The sequence below is a fragment of the Stenella coeruleoalba genome (genome assembly GCF_951394435.1).
Source record: "Stenella coeruleoalba genome assembly, chromosome: 3".
Classification (NCBI taxonomy): Eukaryota; Metazoa; Chordata; class Mammalia; order Artiodactyla; family Delphinidae; genus Stenella; species Stenella coeruleoalba.
Window position 1 is genome coordinate 105,736,534 of NC_137148.1, and position 17,131 is coordinate 105,753,664.

Consider the following 17,131-nt stretch of genomic DNA (forward strand, 5'->3'; position numbering starts at 1 on the left):
TCACAGGTGTTTTAGGGTGCTTTAACACAATGGCACCCAAACCACAGGTGAGGATGAAGTGAAGAGATTCTGAGGTCTCTAGGAAGATGGGTCCTTGGAGGCTTAGAGTCTACGCAGAAGTGAACAACCAACTGCCTTGACTATGTCCTTCAATTTGGATATGACCTTATATTGTAATTGTCAGTTGAACACTCCTGCCTAATTTGTGTCACAGACTTGACAGCAGTCGCTTGTTTTCTTGTAAATGTGCCTGGCTTTCCTTCTGGTACTTTCATACAGGTCCCTGTAAGCAAAGCCCCCAGCCCCTCCCACAAACAAAACAGGGATTGTAGTCCCATAAAACTCTCAGTCGGAAAGCTACCCCAAAATAAGCTTTATTGCAAGAAATGTGTCATATTTGATACACAGACCTATGAAAACAAACAAAACCAAAAGCCATAAGTTTTTCCTCATAAACACTTGATTACAAATTTACACTGTTTGTTTTTTAGTTATTAGAAAACAAAACAAAGTCCCAAACTGGATCTAACTGGTGACTAATCTTTGGTCAGCACAGGTGTGAGAGGAACAACCCAGAGCCTGCATGTGCTTTGGCCATTTCACATATGAGGTTTGGTCACTGGTCCAGGGACAGGTTCTTGGGTTGAGAAGAACGCGGGGACTTACTCTTATTAGCACATCCTGGTACAATATCTTTTTAAATGACTAAAGCAAACTAAACATCAATTCATTGTACAAACATCTTTCATACACAATAGGCTATGATAAAACGAGACATATGGTGTATAACTACAGTATTAATGAAAATTCTAAAAAAATTGGATTTAAAAAAAAACAACATATATTCCTTGGCTGTACTGCATGATTTGTTTGCACATATGGCAATCCTGAAATAGCTTGAACATAATAAATGCACCATTAATCTAAGACAGCACCAAACACTACAGAACGCCAGGTGTTCCTTTCCGAAGGAACAGCAGTTCTTCAGCTGCCTACAGTACCACAAGTATGCAGCACGCCCTGGGTAAGAATGAGGTGTTGTGGGTAGCACATGTGCTTCCTTGAGGTTATGAGAAGGAAATACAGTACGGTTTGGCCTGCAACGCTACTGGTCTCACAAGCAGTCAAGGTATTTTGCTACAGTGGTTGTGTGCTTCATCTTCTGTTGCCTGGTGTGTCTGGTGATGTGAAATATCATCACAATGAGCTGCTCTGGCTTTGATCTCCTTTATAAAGGATCTAATGACACATTGATTACACTGCCCGTTCAGCTCTGTGAGGCTTCCTTTAAAATAATCAGATGTGTACCAGTTGGATGACTGGCAGAAAACCAACGGAAACACCTCTTGAATCTACTGAATTTTTTAAAAAGCACCTCTAAAAGAAATAGCTCAAATTTATAAATCTAAAGAAAAACAAGTGAGTTTCCCTTTTTGTTTACATAGTTTGTTCATTTCTCCATATATTACTGCATTAAAAATAAATAAACATCTATATTTTTTTTAATTAGCAACTATAGCAAAATACCCAAAGTGTTACAGACTGCTAACAGGAAAAAAAAAGCTCACATTATTTTTGTGCATTTAGTGCCATATGCTGATCTCTTGAATATTTAGGTTTTTTTTTAATATATTTTAAAGTGAAGTTATATAGAAAATACAGTAACCACGGTTGCCTCTGTACTCAAATCTTTGGCCACACCAGAGTCTAATTATCACTCCCTGTGAGGGTCAACATTCTAAAGTCTGAGACAGGGAGGAAAGAAATAAAAGTCTTTTTTTTTCCTCTTTAAAATTAGTCATTGATTTCTCAGAGGCTTCTGAAGGCTGGCTGTGCAGGGATTTGAGCCTGGAACAAAGTCTGCAAGGGGTTAATAGAGTTGAATCTGCAGCCTCATTCTGAGAGCCTCCCCGAGCTCCCCTAGGAGGTAGTCGTCCTCATTGCTGTCTTCCAGTTTCTTAAGCTCCTTTTTCTTGTAGAGAGGGATGCTAGTGACTTCCAGTGTGTATGTGCCAGGCACGAGCTTCCTCTTGGCCGTGTGCAAGTAGCTGAGCCCATTCCTTTGGTGGATGCGGAAGATGCCATCGTCATTCCCTTGGGAGATGACATAGCGGATGTGGTTGTTGAGTGGCTCAATGGCGGGCATGAGTTCTAGGATGTGCTCCTTAGAGCCAAGGCCGGAAAGGTTGAACTTCATTTTCATGGGGCTGTCCATGTCGACACTCTCCAGGCTGATCTGTTCAACCTGGAGAAAGAGCAGGAAACGATGTGGGAAGACCTTCAACAGCACAGGTAGATGACTCGAAAGGAGCCTGTTGTCGGGGTGCAGCCACAAGGACGATGTATCTCTGCCCCTCTGCACTCTGCTTGTAACTTACTGTCAGCTGGGAGAAAAGGTCAATTCCACAGAGTATGCCCTGTAAATCTTTACGACTTCTCACTCAGCCTTATCCAGGTAAAGTTTCAGGTCTGGGCCTATGGGGAGCACTCACATTTCAAGTTTTTTTTGTTGAGTTTATGGAATATCATGCTTATTAATACTAAACAAGAGACAATTTAGGAAATGACTGTAATTTTTTTTTTTTCCTGGAGTTAAAACGAGAAGTGCAGCTGTTATCTAACAGCAGGGACTGTCCCCAGAGGGCTCTTCACTCTGAAGGCCCAGGTTGATTTTATGGTCACAAACCGTGAGTGAGTGTCTTTGCTGGGAGCTGTTAGTGCAGAGGGAGGGAACTGCAGAGTCGTCAGGGCTCAGGTTTGAACCAGCTTTGGTAAAAAGCCAATGGGGCATGGCCCAGATGAACCAAGTCTCCCTCAGTCAGCAGTATGGGAGGTTTAGGAATGCTATTTCAGTAAGACAGGCAAAAAAAAAAAAAAGAAAAAAATCAATGCATTGAGTGGGTGCCTGCCAAAAACTTGAGAAAAGTGGTGCAGAAGTGCCCCCATCAGTGTGCAGACAAAATCCTGTCCCCAGAACTACGATGGGAAGGTTTTATGAGCAGAATTTCTGGATTTGTAGTTTGGGATACTTGATGAATATCTCAGTTGCCATATTTAAATATCAGTTAGACACCTCAGTCTCCGCAAGGTAAATGTAATGCTGGCCTATTTATTATTATAAAATAGAACCAGAGACTTTTTGGCTAGCGAAGTCTATCTAGTCTTACAAATAAGTTTCTGAGGCCCAGAAAACTGAAACAAATTGCCCAATTCACACAGCCAGTGAGTTGAAGACTAGGTTTTTTGATGGGGAATTCTGCAGTAACACTAACTGACAAGGATGGTACTCTCCCTGATGTCTGGGGGAAAACATCTCCAGATACTGGATACTATTCGGAGAACATGTACGATGCTTATGCTAGGCACCATTCCAGGAGCTTCACAGTAATCACTCAATCTTCTTGTCAGCCTTCAGAGGTAATTATTTTTATTCCCATTTCACAGGTGAAGAAATTGAGGTAGAGAGAGGTTAAGTAAAATGGCCCATGTAACATGGGTAGTAAGTAGGGAGGATCAGGGAACATATTCAAAATCATGAAGTCTGTGGCCTGCCCCTTTAACCACTCTGCTAACTACTATGAACAGCAAAGACATAGCAGCAGCAGGCAATTCAGATCTTCAGCTCCTTACAAAATACAAGTTATGTGGAGATAAACTCTTTATGGGAGGAACACCTGTCTTATAAATATTACAATATAAGACCAAGTTGGCTTACCTACTGAAAATTAAAATCAGCCCAGTACATTACATATGTATACAACAGAACTGGACAGATTCAAAATAATTTTGGTTTTTGAATCATTTCAAAATAGCTATTTCCTAGAAGCCCATATTATTGCCTTCTGGCACAAATCAAAAAATGAAAACATACGATCTGAAACTGTGAATCTTAAAGTCCCCCAGTCCTTGTGTTTTGAGCTAAAAATGCCTCTAATTTTAATTTACTTGTCTCTGCCATAGTGTGTCCATGAATTTAGCCAATAAATTTCATGACAGTTTTAGCTTCACTGAGGCTGAAACCTACATAAAAGTTTACTGCAAAATATACGTGACTCCATATGGATAAAATCTGGTGACAAAACAAAGTGAGGTTACTCACAGCAGTGGGTTTGGGTTCATAAACACTTCTCTTCTGTCTGCTGTCTTTCTTAGAGTAGCCATTGATTTTGCACTCATAGCATGCTTCCGGGGACAGAGCGTTCTCTTCATCCACTTCTGCATCCATTGACAGGTACTGCCCTTTGTTAAATCCCATTCCTGAGACACAGTGGCTATTTGCAATAGGATGCAAGGTGATGTTAGACTTCATTATAATGTTGACTACTGTTTTCCAGAGGTAGAGCAGAGATTTTTCCAAAATAAGAAACCCACAAAGCAAACCCTAAGATCATAAATATAAAAACCTAATAGTCTTGGTAACTCTTTTCTTCAACACTTAATACATGAGAGTCTCCTTTATTCTGAACAGCAAAATTCTTCTAAGAGTGAGCCCCAAGTTTCCCCAATTTTCTATCCTAATTAGACTGAAGCACTATGAGTAGTTAAATCAAGAAGATAAAAATTAAGTATGAATTTCCAAAGAGAGTGCCAGAAGTTCTTTTTTTTTTTTTGCAGTACGTGGGCCTCTCACTGTTGTGGCCTCTCCCGTTGTGGAGCACAGGCTCTGGACGCGCAGGCTCAGTGGCCATGCCTTATGGGCCTAGCCGCTTCACGGCACGTGGGATCTTCCCGGACCAGGGCACGAACCCGTGTCCCCTGCATCGGCAGGCAGACTCTCAACCACTGCGCCACCAGGGAAGCCCCAGAAGTTCTTTTGAGTCAAAAGCCTGAAGCCTATGTTTTCTGCTCACAACAAAGCTCTCTGCTTTACCAACTGAGATTTCTGAACTCCAATTCTGGTTAGTGAAAGACTCAGCGAGCTGGCTCTAAATGACCCTTGTCTACACCACGACTTTTGTTTCAAGCATTATTATGTACCCACAGCGGACATACTAGTCCACGACCCTCAGTGTCTGACTCACACACTGCTCCTTCTGAGGAGGGTGACCCTGACTGACTCCTAAACTCTTATCTTCTATGCTGTTGAGCACTGACTTCCTTGAAGGAAGGATGCAGGTGGCCAGAACCTCATCTGCAGCTGATAGGACTTGAGACAGCTGCACTTGGGAAAGTGCGACTAGCTGGAGGGAACCCAGCCTTGTGGAGACAGTGTCACACCAACCAGGCGCATCCTCTCTCTGTGCAACAAAAAACCAGATGAGCAAAGAGAGAAACAACTCCTTCCTCAGGGAGCATGGAGCTAGCACCTGCCAAAATTCACAGAAGAATCTGGGGTGAAGCCATTTCCATTTGTACTTAACTCAGGTGTCTCTGACAACACGTGAGCCACAGCATTTTTAGACAACTGCTTGTCTCTGGCCTTGAGGGATCCAACTGAATCCACTCAGGCCATTTTAAGAGGCAAGAGAGTGATACCTGTACACACGTTTGAGTCTTATGCTCACCACAAAGGAGGTAATCCACATGCCTTCTTCCATGTGCTTCCTCCTCCTATTCCCTAAGTGCCCTGATCAATGCTTTTCCCTTGTGGGCTTTTAATCACCATGAACTGCCCCCCCTCCAGTGCCGGGTGGCCAGGCGGCCTGAACACAGGGAGGGCAGCCTGAGTTGGACCACGCTCGCCTTCCTGTGTGCGGGGAGGTGGAGGGTCTTACCCCTGTCCCACTCTGTAGTAGCCAGGTGGGCAGCCGCAGAGGTAGCCCCCTTCCGTGTTGGAGCAGCCGTAATTGCACGGGTTCTTGGAAGACGAGCACTCGTTCACATCGTGGCAGGCACTGGAGAACTGGTCGAAGGAGAACCCAGAGGGGCAGGCGCACTTGTAGCTCCCCAGGGTGTTGTAGCAGGAAGCAGAGCCACAGGCATTTGGATTGGAGCACTCATTCTCATCTATGAACATAAAGCAAGAGACTCTTACAAGGGGTAGGGGCAGTGGGGCAAAGAAGAGCCTGAGTTTCAAAGTACCTACGATTTTACAGGGGAAATAGCTCTAGAACCGTATTTTTTAAATGTTTACCCTGATGGTCGATTTGCAAAGCCTATGAAATTAAAAAAAACACAACAAGACCCAACAAATCCCCCTAAATTATGACTTAAACAAAACCTTGCCCCGCCCTTTTATATTCTGTTTGTACTAGGTTTTTCTGAATACCCTGGCAGCCTCTGGGGACAGATATTTGTAGTTTGACTACTGAAGAACTCTTCTATTCTCGTATCAGAAGGTTACTTCAAAAGCCTACACTTCAGATAGATTCACAGAGACAGAAAGAAGATTACTGATTGCCAGGAGTTGTGGGGAGGGAGAAATGGAGAATGACTTCTAATGGGTATGGGGTTTCTTTCTGGGGGGATGAAGATGTTGTGGTGTTGACGTTTGCACACTGCTGTGAGAATATACTAAAAACCACTGAACTGTACATTTTAAAAGGTGAATTTTATGGTATGTGAATTATATGTCAAATTTTTAAAAGCCTCTATTTATATCTGTATTTTTATCCATTCTCCCAGCAATTCCCAAAGCCTTCACTATATATGGAAAGAAAAACAGATAAAAAATTTAAATACCTTAAATGAAAATAACTGAAATAAACATTATTTAATTGAACATTCTGAACCAATAACCTTGTACACTTTTAACACTTGAGAATGCATCAAGTGCAGACTTTGCCTTCTGACATGGGTTTGCACCAAGCCATCAGCTGACATAGGTTTTACTAGTTTAATGACTCACATTATACCATAAATGCCTGACAGCAAGATAATTACAGGTTGATACTTTCAGCTGCTCTTATCATTTTTACAAATTCAAAGCTTGATTGTGCTTTTAACTTTGGAGATGACAATTTTGCTCTTAACTATCTGGTTGATACCTATTTTGTGGCTTGACCCCTGTGGGCTTTATTATAATCTAAATGTCACCCTGGGCACCAGTCACATTTGGTCTGTGGAATTCTTTCAAATTCTCATGACTGCACTGGAGCATAGTGTGTCTGTTTACCTAATACCTGACAAGTCTATGTTTCAGCCCATGTGGGGAAACAGGCCCATTTGCAATTAGGTGTACCCTTGGGACACAGCAGCTACAGGGAAGTGCTTATCTGCAGGAGCTCAGAGAGATTACAGAAGATGCAGATACAGTCTCAGTGAAGAGGCCTCTCACACAGGAAATTAAACTTCATTAACTACGGCACAGAGGTTATTGAGAGGGCCGATGTTATTAGGCACATTTCTGTATCGTGATTATAGTTTCAGAATTAAACCAAACTGCCAAATGTAGAATTCTTAATTACTGGATATGAAATGTGCTATGATTACCTAATATGTACAAATTCTTAGCCTTCATTTCATGGGGAGAAAGTATATGAATAAATTCTTAATAACCAGGCTACCTATGACATAAATATAACTATTTTATTTCTACATACGAAAGACTTGGAATTCTGCCTCAAAGGCTCATCTGCTTTTATAATTAAATCTGACATTTATATGTGGTGTTTCTCTCCTAATGGAGAATGTGAGTTAGGTTATAATTTAACAAAATGATCCTGCTATGAATATAGTATTCGACACTGTGTTAGGTAGAAATATTACCAGGCAAAACTAGTTAGTTGAATAAATTGCTTTTAAACATACCACTGACATGAACATTTCTAAGTAGGTAAAATTTCTGGAAGCACCAGGATAGACTTCATGTTTATATGCTATAAACGTACATCACAGCATAATTCTATAGGCTTAGGTAATCTGACTTTGAAAATATGTTCCTGTTTGAGACCCACTTTGAGCTGACTCAAGCCTTGCTAAACCATGTTCAAGTTATTTTGAAAAGGACATACAAGGAACTAGAAGTTGCTGACACCACATAACCCAAAGCTTCATATACTCAGAAGTAACCATATGCAAATGTTAATAATATTCCCTTATTTTCAATTTGGAATAATCATCATGCTGGCATATATTTGAGAATGTTACCTAAATCTGTACAGTACACGTACCAGAATGTTATAAATGTTCTGTGGTAACTGGCTGGAAACTTCTGAAAGTATTCATTTGAATTAAAAACTTTTTTCATTATTAACACTTACAAGAACTGTCATTTTTCTTAAATTGGTAGTAGTATTAACAACATTGTAGGTTTACAATTTAATATTACTTAAGTTATCTGATGCACTAACATTTTTGTCTTTTTACAAGGGGACCCCACTTAAATCTGTCTGAAATACTTCATACTATATTCCCCCCTCAATCATATGAATAACTGAAGATATTTCATACCCATAGTGACAGATAAAAATGATTTGTGGCCTTTCGATTTGCATTTTGTTATAATGCTTGTTATTTTGCTAACTTGTTGCTTTTATTAGTTCCCAATGGGTTGTTTAATTCTCTTACTGCCATATATTTGAGTTAAAATTCCAACTGTGTTCTGTGGGTTCAAGGCAAGAAAGTCAGCAATTTTACTAGAGACCAGCTGGACTGCTCAACCCTGCACAGAAGAATCTCGAATCTTTCAAATTAAACCCCTGCTTCATCTTACTTACCAGGGGCCTGCTGCTTACAGAGGCCCATTTTAGCAGAGCAAGCTAACAAATTAATTCTTGCAGTTGGGGATATCTGCTTATGTATCTTTAGCTTTGAACTCATCTTTGAAACCACTTATCCCTCTGCCCATGGGGGTCTCTCCCGACTAGAAGGCACACTGGCCTCTGGCTGGACTCCAGCGTGAGCTGCTTTGGGGTGACTGCCTTGCTTAAGTGCCTATTCCAAGGATCCCAGCAAGAAGAAGTGGGATACATCACATAGCCCTGACTTTAAGTTAGACCAAATTCAGTGAAAACCTGTGTGGCTATTTTCGCACTAAATGCTTACAGACAGAAACTCCAGGAAACTTAAAAAACGTAGAAATTGAGTTGATACTCCATACATGTTCCTATTTCCACTCATGATCACTTTAAAAACAAGAATTTTAGTTAAGCTGACACATGTGAAATATTAGAGGATCATTCTTTTGCTTTAAGTTCTGTAGAATTAAACAAGAAGCCGTGGTGTTAACCAAATAGAGGCTTGGGCCTCATATTTTATAAACAACACAATAAAATCGTTTCACACTGTTTAATAGCTATCTAAAAAAGTACCATTCCCTATGTTCTGAAGAGTGTGCCTATACTTTATCTCTGTTTATGAATCAATAAATCAGGGCACAACAACTTCTGCGACATTCTTTTTTCTATGAAGAGAAAAGAAGTAAACTAAACTTATGAAGTTATTTTGATTGACTGCCTAACTCATCATTTTGATAATCCTTTCAAACTCTGTCCTTAACTCCTAGATCATTAGTGGTTTTTGCATTTCCCCCACGAGTGTCTATTTGTGGTGTGGCTAAGCATCTGTCTTTAACCTGGCACAAGGCCACAGCAGACTTGCGATGACGTTCAGAGTTGCTTTCCCTCCTTTGAAATTTGTCTTGATTTTCTCAGTTCACTAAACTGTCATTAGAAATTTCTTTTGAGAAGATCACCAAGGATAAAATCAGGTTAATTTATTTAGTGGATTGCTCACAGTAAAAGATCTGAAATACATGTGGGGTAATTTAAATGACTACAGAGAAACAGGAAGTACCCCGTTGTTTCTCAGCAGGACCACTGTTCCCCTTTCTGTTCTGCTGTGCCAGCATCTGATGTCACACTGTGTTGGATGGTGCCTCTATGAAGGGCATTCAAATGGAGCCAAGAAATTAGGCATATGCTAACTAAGTTAGCCAGCTATTCAAGTAGAGAGCAATGTTCTCTTTGATCAATCTCTCCTTAAAAGGAGAATTTCCATGACTCTATCAAGTGCAAGAAAGGGAGCTGAGTGCCTACAGATTTTATTTTATAAACACTTTTGTATGGAGTTTTCAATAGAATTTGCTGTAACTAGGTACTTTTTCTACCTTAAAATCCTTTAGCCTCTTCATTAAATATGTGACTGGAGAGCACAGATGAATGGTGCTCATTAAGTTGATCTGAATCCCTTTAGATTTATATGAGGGGGATGGATGGGCAATCCTTCAACCCCCAATCAAAAGATACTAAATTACCGATAAAAACTCTCTGACCTTAACATGTGAAGATGATGATTCTTGACACCATCTTCAGAAACTTAGAATTACGCCTAGCAGAAAATTAAAATTATGAAAGCTCTAGTTGAGTTACCATTTAGGTACTTAACATTTTTATTATGTATATTTTCAAATACACACATGTACAGAGACTAGTTTAATGGATCCCCATGCATCAGTCCTAAGTACTGGTTTTTAAGTTCTAGGGTTTAAAGGCTACACTGAAATGCCAGTCTTTATTGTTCGTTCTTTTTACTCAAAGATGCTTTAAGGTGAGAAAAGCAGATGCTGTGTAACAAGCGAGTGCTCACCGACACACTGATTCCACTGGTAATGCTGAATATATCCTTGAGGGCAGCCACACCTGTAGCCTCCCAGGATGTTCTGGCAGCCATGCTGGCACCTATGGTTTCCATCACATTCATCAACATCTGCAAAAACAATCCCGGCAAAATCTTTATGTAACCTTTCTTCTACTATTCTTAAATGAACTCCAAACACAGCCTGGGGTAACTATTATCACAGGAACAAACAAACAAGACATACTGAGGGGCTGTGATTTTTCCAAGTCACATGGTTATTAATCAGTGGTGGTGCAGAGAACAGTTCTGAGATAAGAAACCACATCATTCTTATGCTATCCACCAGCCATGCCACGTCAGTGCTCTAAATAACAACTTAATGTCAGCAAATCAACCATAGCAACCACAAATGTTGTGCATTTTGGATGGATTAACTACATACGGTATGATTTATTTGGTAAATGATATAAATATCTTTGCATTATATATTCCAGTAGGTTCAAAAGTGATTGACATATAATCCTCATTTTTGGGAAGATACAAGCACTACAGAAATACCTAAAAAGTATAATGGTTTGCACACAAAAAATTTTATTACCATTCAAGATTAATTAGATGCAAATTTAAAGTATTCTAAATATGTTATTTTTAGACACGATATAGTATTATGACACATATGGAATAATTTCTTTGTTCAGACATGCATACTCTTCTGGAATGACAACTGAGGCTTTGAAACCTACCCATAAAAAGTGAAATGAAATTGGCATGTCTGATGTATGCGTAACAAATTTATATGGATAATTAATAAATGATATCTTATGTGGATGGTTACAAGCCAAACCCACACATGGCAAGCAGCTGTATGTTCAGAATACTTTCAAAGTCTCAATGACTTCGAATACAAAATATTAAAATAGAAAATTTTTAAACTGAATTTTTCTTGGCGGAAAATTAGATACATATAAAAGTCCTATAATTCTTAGAGTATATTAAAAACTTTGAGAAATTCTTAGAGAATATTAACAATTTTGAATATATTTCTAGAATTCAAAATCATATATTTCTAAGAATAATTAATTAAAGGGTGACTAATATCAATAAAGACATAAATTACAATTGTATATAAAAATATAAAGGGGATGTATATGCTCTCAGAATCTCTGGCATGAGCATTTTGTAAAAGCTACCAATCCTAGTACATTTGTCTCATACGCTAGCACATGCAATAGAAATACTGAAGAACAATATAATATTTTATTGACCGCAGGCAAATTCTTATTTTATTCCTACTTAAATGTTCCCTTGGACTTAATAGGAAATACCTATTGTGACAGAGACTTTATAGGAAATGCCCTTTATAGAAAAGAGAGTGAATCAGGAGTCTCAGACCAAATAAAATCGCCATCAGTTTTTCCCAGAGCTTTCTGTACATTTTTTCGGTTCTCTATAATTCGTTCTTTGTCTTACATGTAATATTTACACATTCAAGTATCATGGAACAGACATCCAATTTTTTTCTGGTATACTCATACACTACTGTAAACTAAATTAGGTACAGAATTCTTTTTCAGTTCAATTCTTTTTTAGATCAGTAATTAGGTAAACAGTTACTTTAGAAGCCAATTTGTACTCACAGAATTTTTGTTTCATCACATTAAGGTTTTCCTCTGCCCCCAAAATGATATATGAAAATTTATGAACAAAAAAATCAATTTCTGGGTTTTATTTTGTTAATTTTTTTTCTTTTGAGATGATCTCAATTGCTCATTGAGTGGCTTGGAAGTTAAAAGAAAACAGTTTGCTGTATTAGAATAAGAATATTTGAGCAAATAAACTCACCTTCACAGTTCAGTCCCGTGGCATCAAGAGAGAACCCTCTTTGGCATTCGCAGCTGAAACTTCCAGGGGTGTTTTGACAGATTCCTTTTGCTCCACAAAGTGAAGGCTGAGACCCACATTCATTGTTGTCTAGCAAAGCACAAAGTGGGAGAGCGTCAAGCTTCCCAATTATTATATGACTCAAATTTTACTACATGAAGTAAAAAGTGAAGTATGAAAGCCTAAGTTTCATGATGTGAGAACAGAATTTTAGGGAAATGTATACCATTATTCATGGTCATGTTAAAGGCAAAAATGGTCAGAAAAAATATATTTCAAGAGATTTGAAATTAGAGCATATTTTGGGTCAATTGAGGACATGGTTTTCGATAGTACAGACAAAGTCTCTTAACCTGTGTGCCTTCTAACATAAAAAAAAAAACCCAGCATATTCATTAGCATGTTCTAAACTACAGTGAGCCTTTACTCATATTTTATCTGAACAAACATGGTTATATTTAGAATGCAATATAAAGGCATTGCCTGGAATACACCTCATGTGCATGTGCTTGGACTATACAGGATTTTTTCCTTTGGATATTGTTCTAGTGAAAAAAAATCTATTATTAACAACATTTTTAGACCAGTAATTATGAGGGATTGGTTTTAATGTAAATACTGAGCCATTATTCTACCATTTTTTTAGTACAGTTTTAGGCTTCTACTAAAAGTTTGCAAAATTTCTCTTTTGTAGTTTTGTCTTACCAATACAAGCAGTGTGATGCTGTGTGAAACCAGGTGGACATTTACAGGTAAAACCTCCCAGAGTGTTGACACAGAGGAACTGGCAGTTGTGCTGTTTGGTTTGACATTCATCAAGGTCTGCAATGAAAGAGAAGCCTATGAAATTGGAGCAGAGTTATCTGGCTTTGCCTCCTTTCTCAGGAAGCCACAAGGAGTATTTTGTCTAGATTTTTGTTGGAAGCTTTGTAGATATCCATATGCATATGGCAAGGAGTTTCTTTTCACATACTTAAGCAGCATAAATATCATGGGCTACAATGATAGGATGGCTAAGGTGATACATACCACAAAGTTTTCTTAAAATAAAAAACTGAAAGGATGAATCATAGTGGTGTTCATGAACTGTTCTCAAAACTAATATCCAAAGGTTATAATTCTTGTATTTAATGCACAGTTTAGCACATGGCTGGTCACTTATTTCTATTAAAGAAGGGATTAAACAAAAATAAAACAGAATCTGAAAATTGATGAAGGTCTTAACACAAACACTGAGTCAGGTTCTCAGGATCCAAATGAAAACACCATCATAAATACCAGAAGAAGCAAAATCACAGCATCTATAATTCTAGTCATAAATGGAACTAGTATTTGAACTATACTGATAGAAAACTCAAAATCTGATTTTGGTTGGATTGGAACTTAATATGGGAAAAGACATTTAAATAAATTCACAGAGCAATGTAAGATGCAGACAAGACTAACTATTTTAAAGCTTAAAACACACACACACAGTTGCACTCAAATAAAAATAACTATAAACGTGCAAAATTAAATTGACTCATAACAGTTCACTAAGTAGAGCCAAGGGTATAATATTGCTTCCTATTATTTTATTGTATTTGTTTTTTGGTATTTCTTGGAAATAAAACTTCATCTTCTTGAGAATAAACTGTATTTCAAAAATTTAATTAGACAGGAATTTCCTCAGTCCATTATTTTCATACCGATGAGGTTTACTACAAAATTGAACATATGAGTATAGTATTGAAGCTCTTTTAATTATCTAATTTAGTTTGATAATTACTACTAAAACTATGTAAGCAAAAATTTAAATTTACCTATTCATTTTCAATCTTCTGCAGTAAATGTGTAATAAAGATAGTTTAGAGAAATGAAATCTCAGATAAGCAACAAAATAAATATTATTTTAGTTGTTCAGTCTCTTCCTTCACCATAGCTTTCTGTATTATTTAATTTATTTTTCAGTTTGGGTGGTTTGCTGTAAGAAGCAAACCACTGTAACCCGGGTTTTAATTCTCTCTGCCTCCTGGCATGTGTCCTTTGGTAGAATTTTCTATGAATCATAAAATGGTCACTAGGAAGATGTGCTTTAGTGAAGGTGAGACACACAGTATCATCCCTGATTAGCTGACTTTGAATCTGAAAAAAGAGAGGACTCTTTTTTCAGAAGAATGCAGACTCTTCACTCACCTTTGCATGTCTTTCCGTCCTCCTGTAGGACATAGCCCCGAGGACAGGAGCACTGGTAACTCCCCTCTGTGTTCTTGCAGATGAAGTTGCAGGGTTTTGGGGACTGTGAACATTCATCAAGATCTAAGCAAAAGTGATGTGAGGATTAAATTATTGGTTAGAAGGAAAAACCAGTCCCTTTCCTCCCTCCATATTCTCACTTCATCTTTTTCTTTTACTCTTCAACTTAAAATGGAAAATAGAAATGAGGCACAGAACAATTTTCTCTAAATTAATTTACCGGTTTACTCTGTCGAGCGTGTCTTGGGCAAATATTATAATATCCGGAACAACTGTCTGGGTTTAAAAAAATACACTAGATTTTTTTAGATTGGGTGTACTTTGGTTTACAGCTTGAGAATCATAAACTTAAAGGCTAGAGTTTCTTTCCTTTGACACGTGGATGTGGCAGGAATTCTCAACCTCTCTTAGCTGACACTCCCCTAAGAATCTTTCGGCATCACAGACTGTGCTGGAAGCCTCCCACTTCCCCCTTCAGATGCAGTCCTCACCCTGGTCCACCCTGTTTTCGGGCCCAGGAGGCTGAACTGCACAGACACCATTAGCAGGCTCTCCTGCCCTCTGCCTTCAGGCTGGTCCTTAATTCCTCAATTCCCTCCTCGCAAGATGGGATCAGAGGTCACAGATGCTCTCAAGGCAGGTCTCTGGGCAAAACTTCTTCCCTCTTCTAAGTTTCAACCTTTCCCTCTATCTTTGGCCCAGAGGTGATACAGTCCCAGCACTCAGCATTATCCCTTGCAGTTTCTGCCCACTCTACCCGCACCTTTATATACTGTCTCTTTGTCAAAAACAAGTCTCTGTAAACTGTCCTCATTTGAATATGCCACCTTCTTTCTGCTAGGACTCTGATAGCAAATCACCTCCATTTCCCCCATAAAACACATTGATTGATAGCCCACAGAATGCTAAAAGCTCATGATTGATAGCCTAGTCTCTATCACTCTCTTGCCCAAACAAGTGAGTTGAATGTTTACTAAGATTTAGTTTGGTTTTTCTTAACCTTTTCATGCCAGGTATGCTTGTTATTAAAACAAGTTGATGTAAGTTGATGAAATATGAAGGAGAAAAGTTTTTTTTCTTTAATGAAAACTAAATGCTTTGGAAAGACTCAGAAAGGCAAGCTACCAACCCCCTCCAATTGTCATAGAATGGTGTCGATGAGACAATAAAATAAATTAGAAAAAGAGATTGTAAAAATGTAGAAGGTCTCTGTACTGAGACTGCTTTGCAACTGGAAATTTTAGATGATGCTTAATTGGCATATTTTATGCAAAAAAACCACAATGAGAAACAAGCAAAAAGCACTCTCTCCATATGCAAACACACAATTTCACAATCAAAAGTCCTATTCTTTCATTAAAAGAATGACAAACAAACATGCCTTTATACATTTTAAATTAAACATAAAATGTTGAAAATATATTTTTAATAATTTCTATGTTTCCCTAATTGCACAGACTTTTTGATGAATTAAACAATTCTGTGTCTCACATTACTAGACAAGGCCTTGGACAACTCCTATGATATTAAGAACCACACTGCTGAAAGGAATGGCATTTTTTAACAAAATGTACATTCCAAAGCTCCATAATAAAGATACTCTGCTGACAGTAAATGACATGTAGGAAACAACCACCCAGATGCAGAGACGCCTCGCCTCGCCTTACCTACACACGAGGTTCCGCTGATGTCCGTGGTGTAGCCAACCTTGCAGAAGCACCGGAAGGAGCCCATGGTATTGATGCACTGACCATTGGTGCAGAGATTTGGCATAACTTTGCATTCATCAATATCTGTCCACCAAAAACCCCAAGGCAAAAACAAATGTAATTTAATACAGATGCAAGAATAAAACTGGTTAGAAACTAAGAGAAATTAAGGAATTGACAGATCATTAAGAACCAACATTCATAATTGTGCTGGTGTACCTTTTCATCATTCAGTCCAGTGGCAACATAGAAGGGAGAGAAAAAAAAGAATCTGAAGTGATAGGAAGAGGTAAACAAAAGGAAGGCTATGTTGAAAGCCCCACAGAAGTCTACTCGTTCTGCAATCTAAGTATGAATTAGTTTTTGGGAATCTAGAAAGCTACCCCTCTGAAGTTCAACTAATTTGGAATTTGTGATAGTATACCATGGATTGGTTTTAAATTCACACTTGTATTAGACTGAAGAAAGGGTTTCATTAGCAAAGTAATCAAGCACAGGGTCGAGAATCTGTATAGTAATAGAGGAAAATGACATTTTTAGGACATTAGTATACTGATTGTACCAAAAAAATGGAAACTACTAATCATTTATGAGACTTGCTGGTTTGTAAATATGTTGCCAACAGAATGAGTCCCTGCGTACACTCAAACAAATGCGTTACACACAAACAAACAAGTAACCTTTATTTAAATGAAGCAAGTATAGTTCAGGAGTTATCCATGGGCTTTGGGGTTAGACAGATATGTTCCATTCCTTGGTCCATCCCTTAAAAAGGCTGTGATCTTGGGAAAATGATTTATCGTTTAAGCTTTGTGCTTCAGTTTCTATCTTTTAAAATAGGAATAATA

General features: G+C 38.4%; 1 protein-coding gene across 2 annotated transcripts in view; it reads right to left on the reverse strand.

Moving 5' to 3' along the window:
- Positions 1 to 366: 366 nt before the first annotated feature.
- The window catches only part of FBN2 (fibrillin 2), a 233,974-nt gene continuing 217,209 nt past the window's right edge, over positions 367 to 17,131 (reverse strand). The window contains exons 58-65 of one of the 2 annotated variants that reach the window (XM_079916031.1): positions 16,242 to 16,367; positions 14,515 to 14,637; positions 13,045 to 13,161; positions 12,301 to 12,429; positions 10,468 to 10,587; positions 5,715 to 5,946; positions 4,100 to 4,271; positions 367 to 2,245 (exon numbers count right to left, since the gene is read on the reverse strand). In XM_079916031.1, coding sequence (XP_079772157.1) covers positions 1,871 to 2,245; positions 4,100 to 4,271; positions 5,715 to 5,946; positions 10,468 to 10,587; positions 12,301 to 12,429; positions 13,045 to 13,161; positions 14,515 to 14,637; positions 16,242 to 16,367 — 1,394 coding nt within the window. In that variant the 3' untranslated portion in view covers positions 367 to 1,870. The remainder of the gene's footprint in view (positions 2,246 to 4,099; positions 4,272 to 5,714; positions 5,947 to 10,467; positions 10,588 to 12,300; positions 12,430 to 13,044; positions 13,162 to 14,514; positions 14,638 to 16,241; positions 16,368 to 17,131) is intronic. The other variant, XM_079916032.1, reaches the window with a different exon arrangement.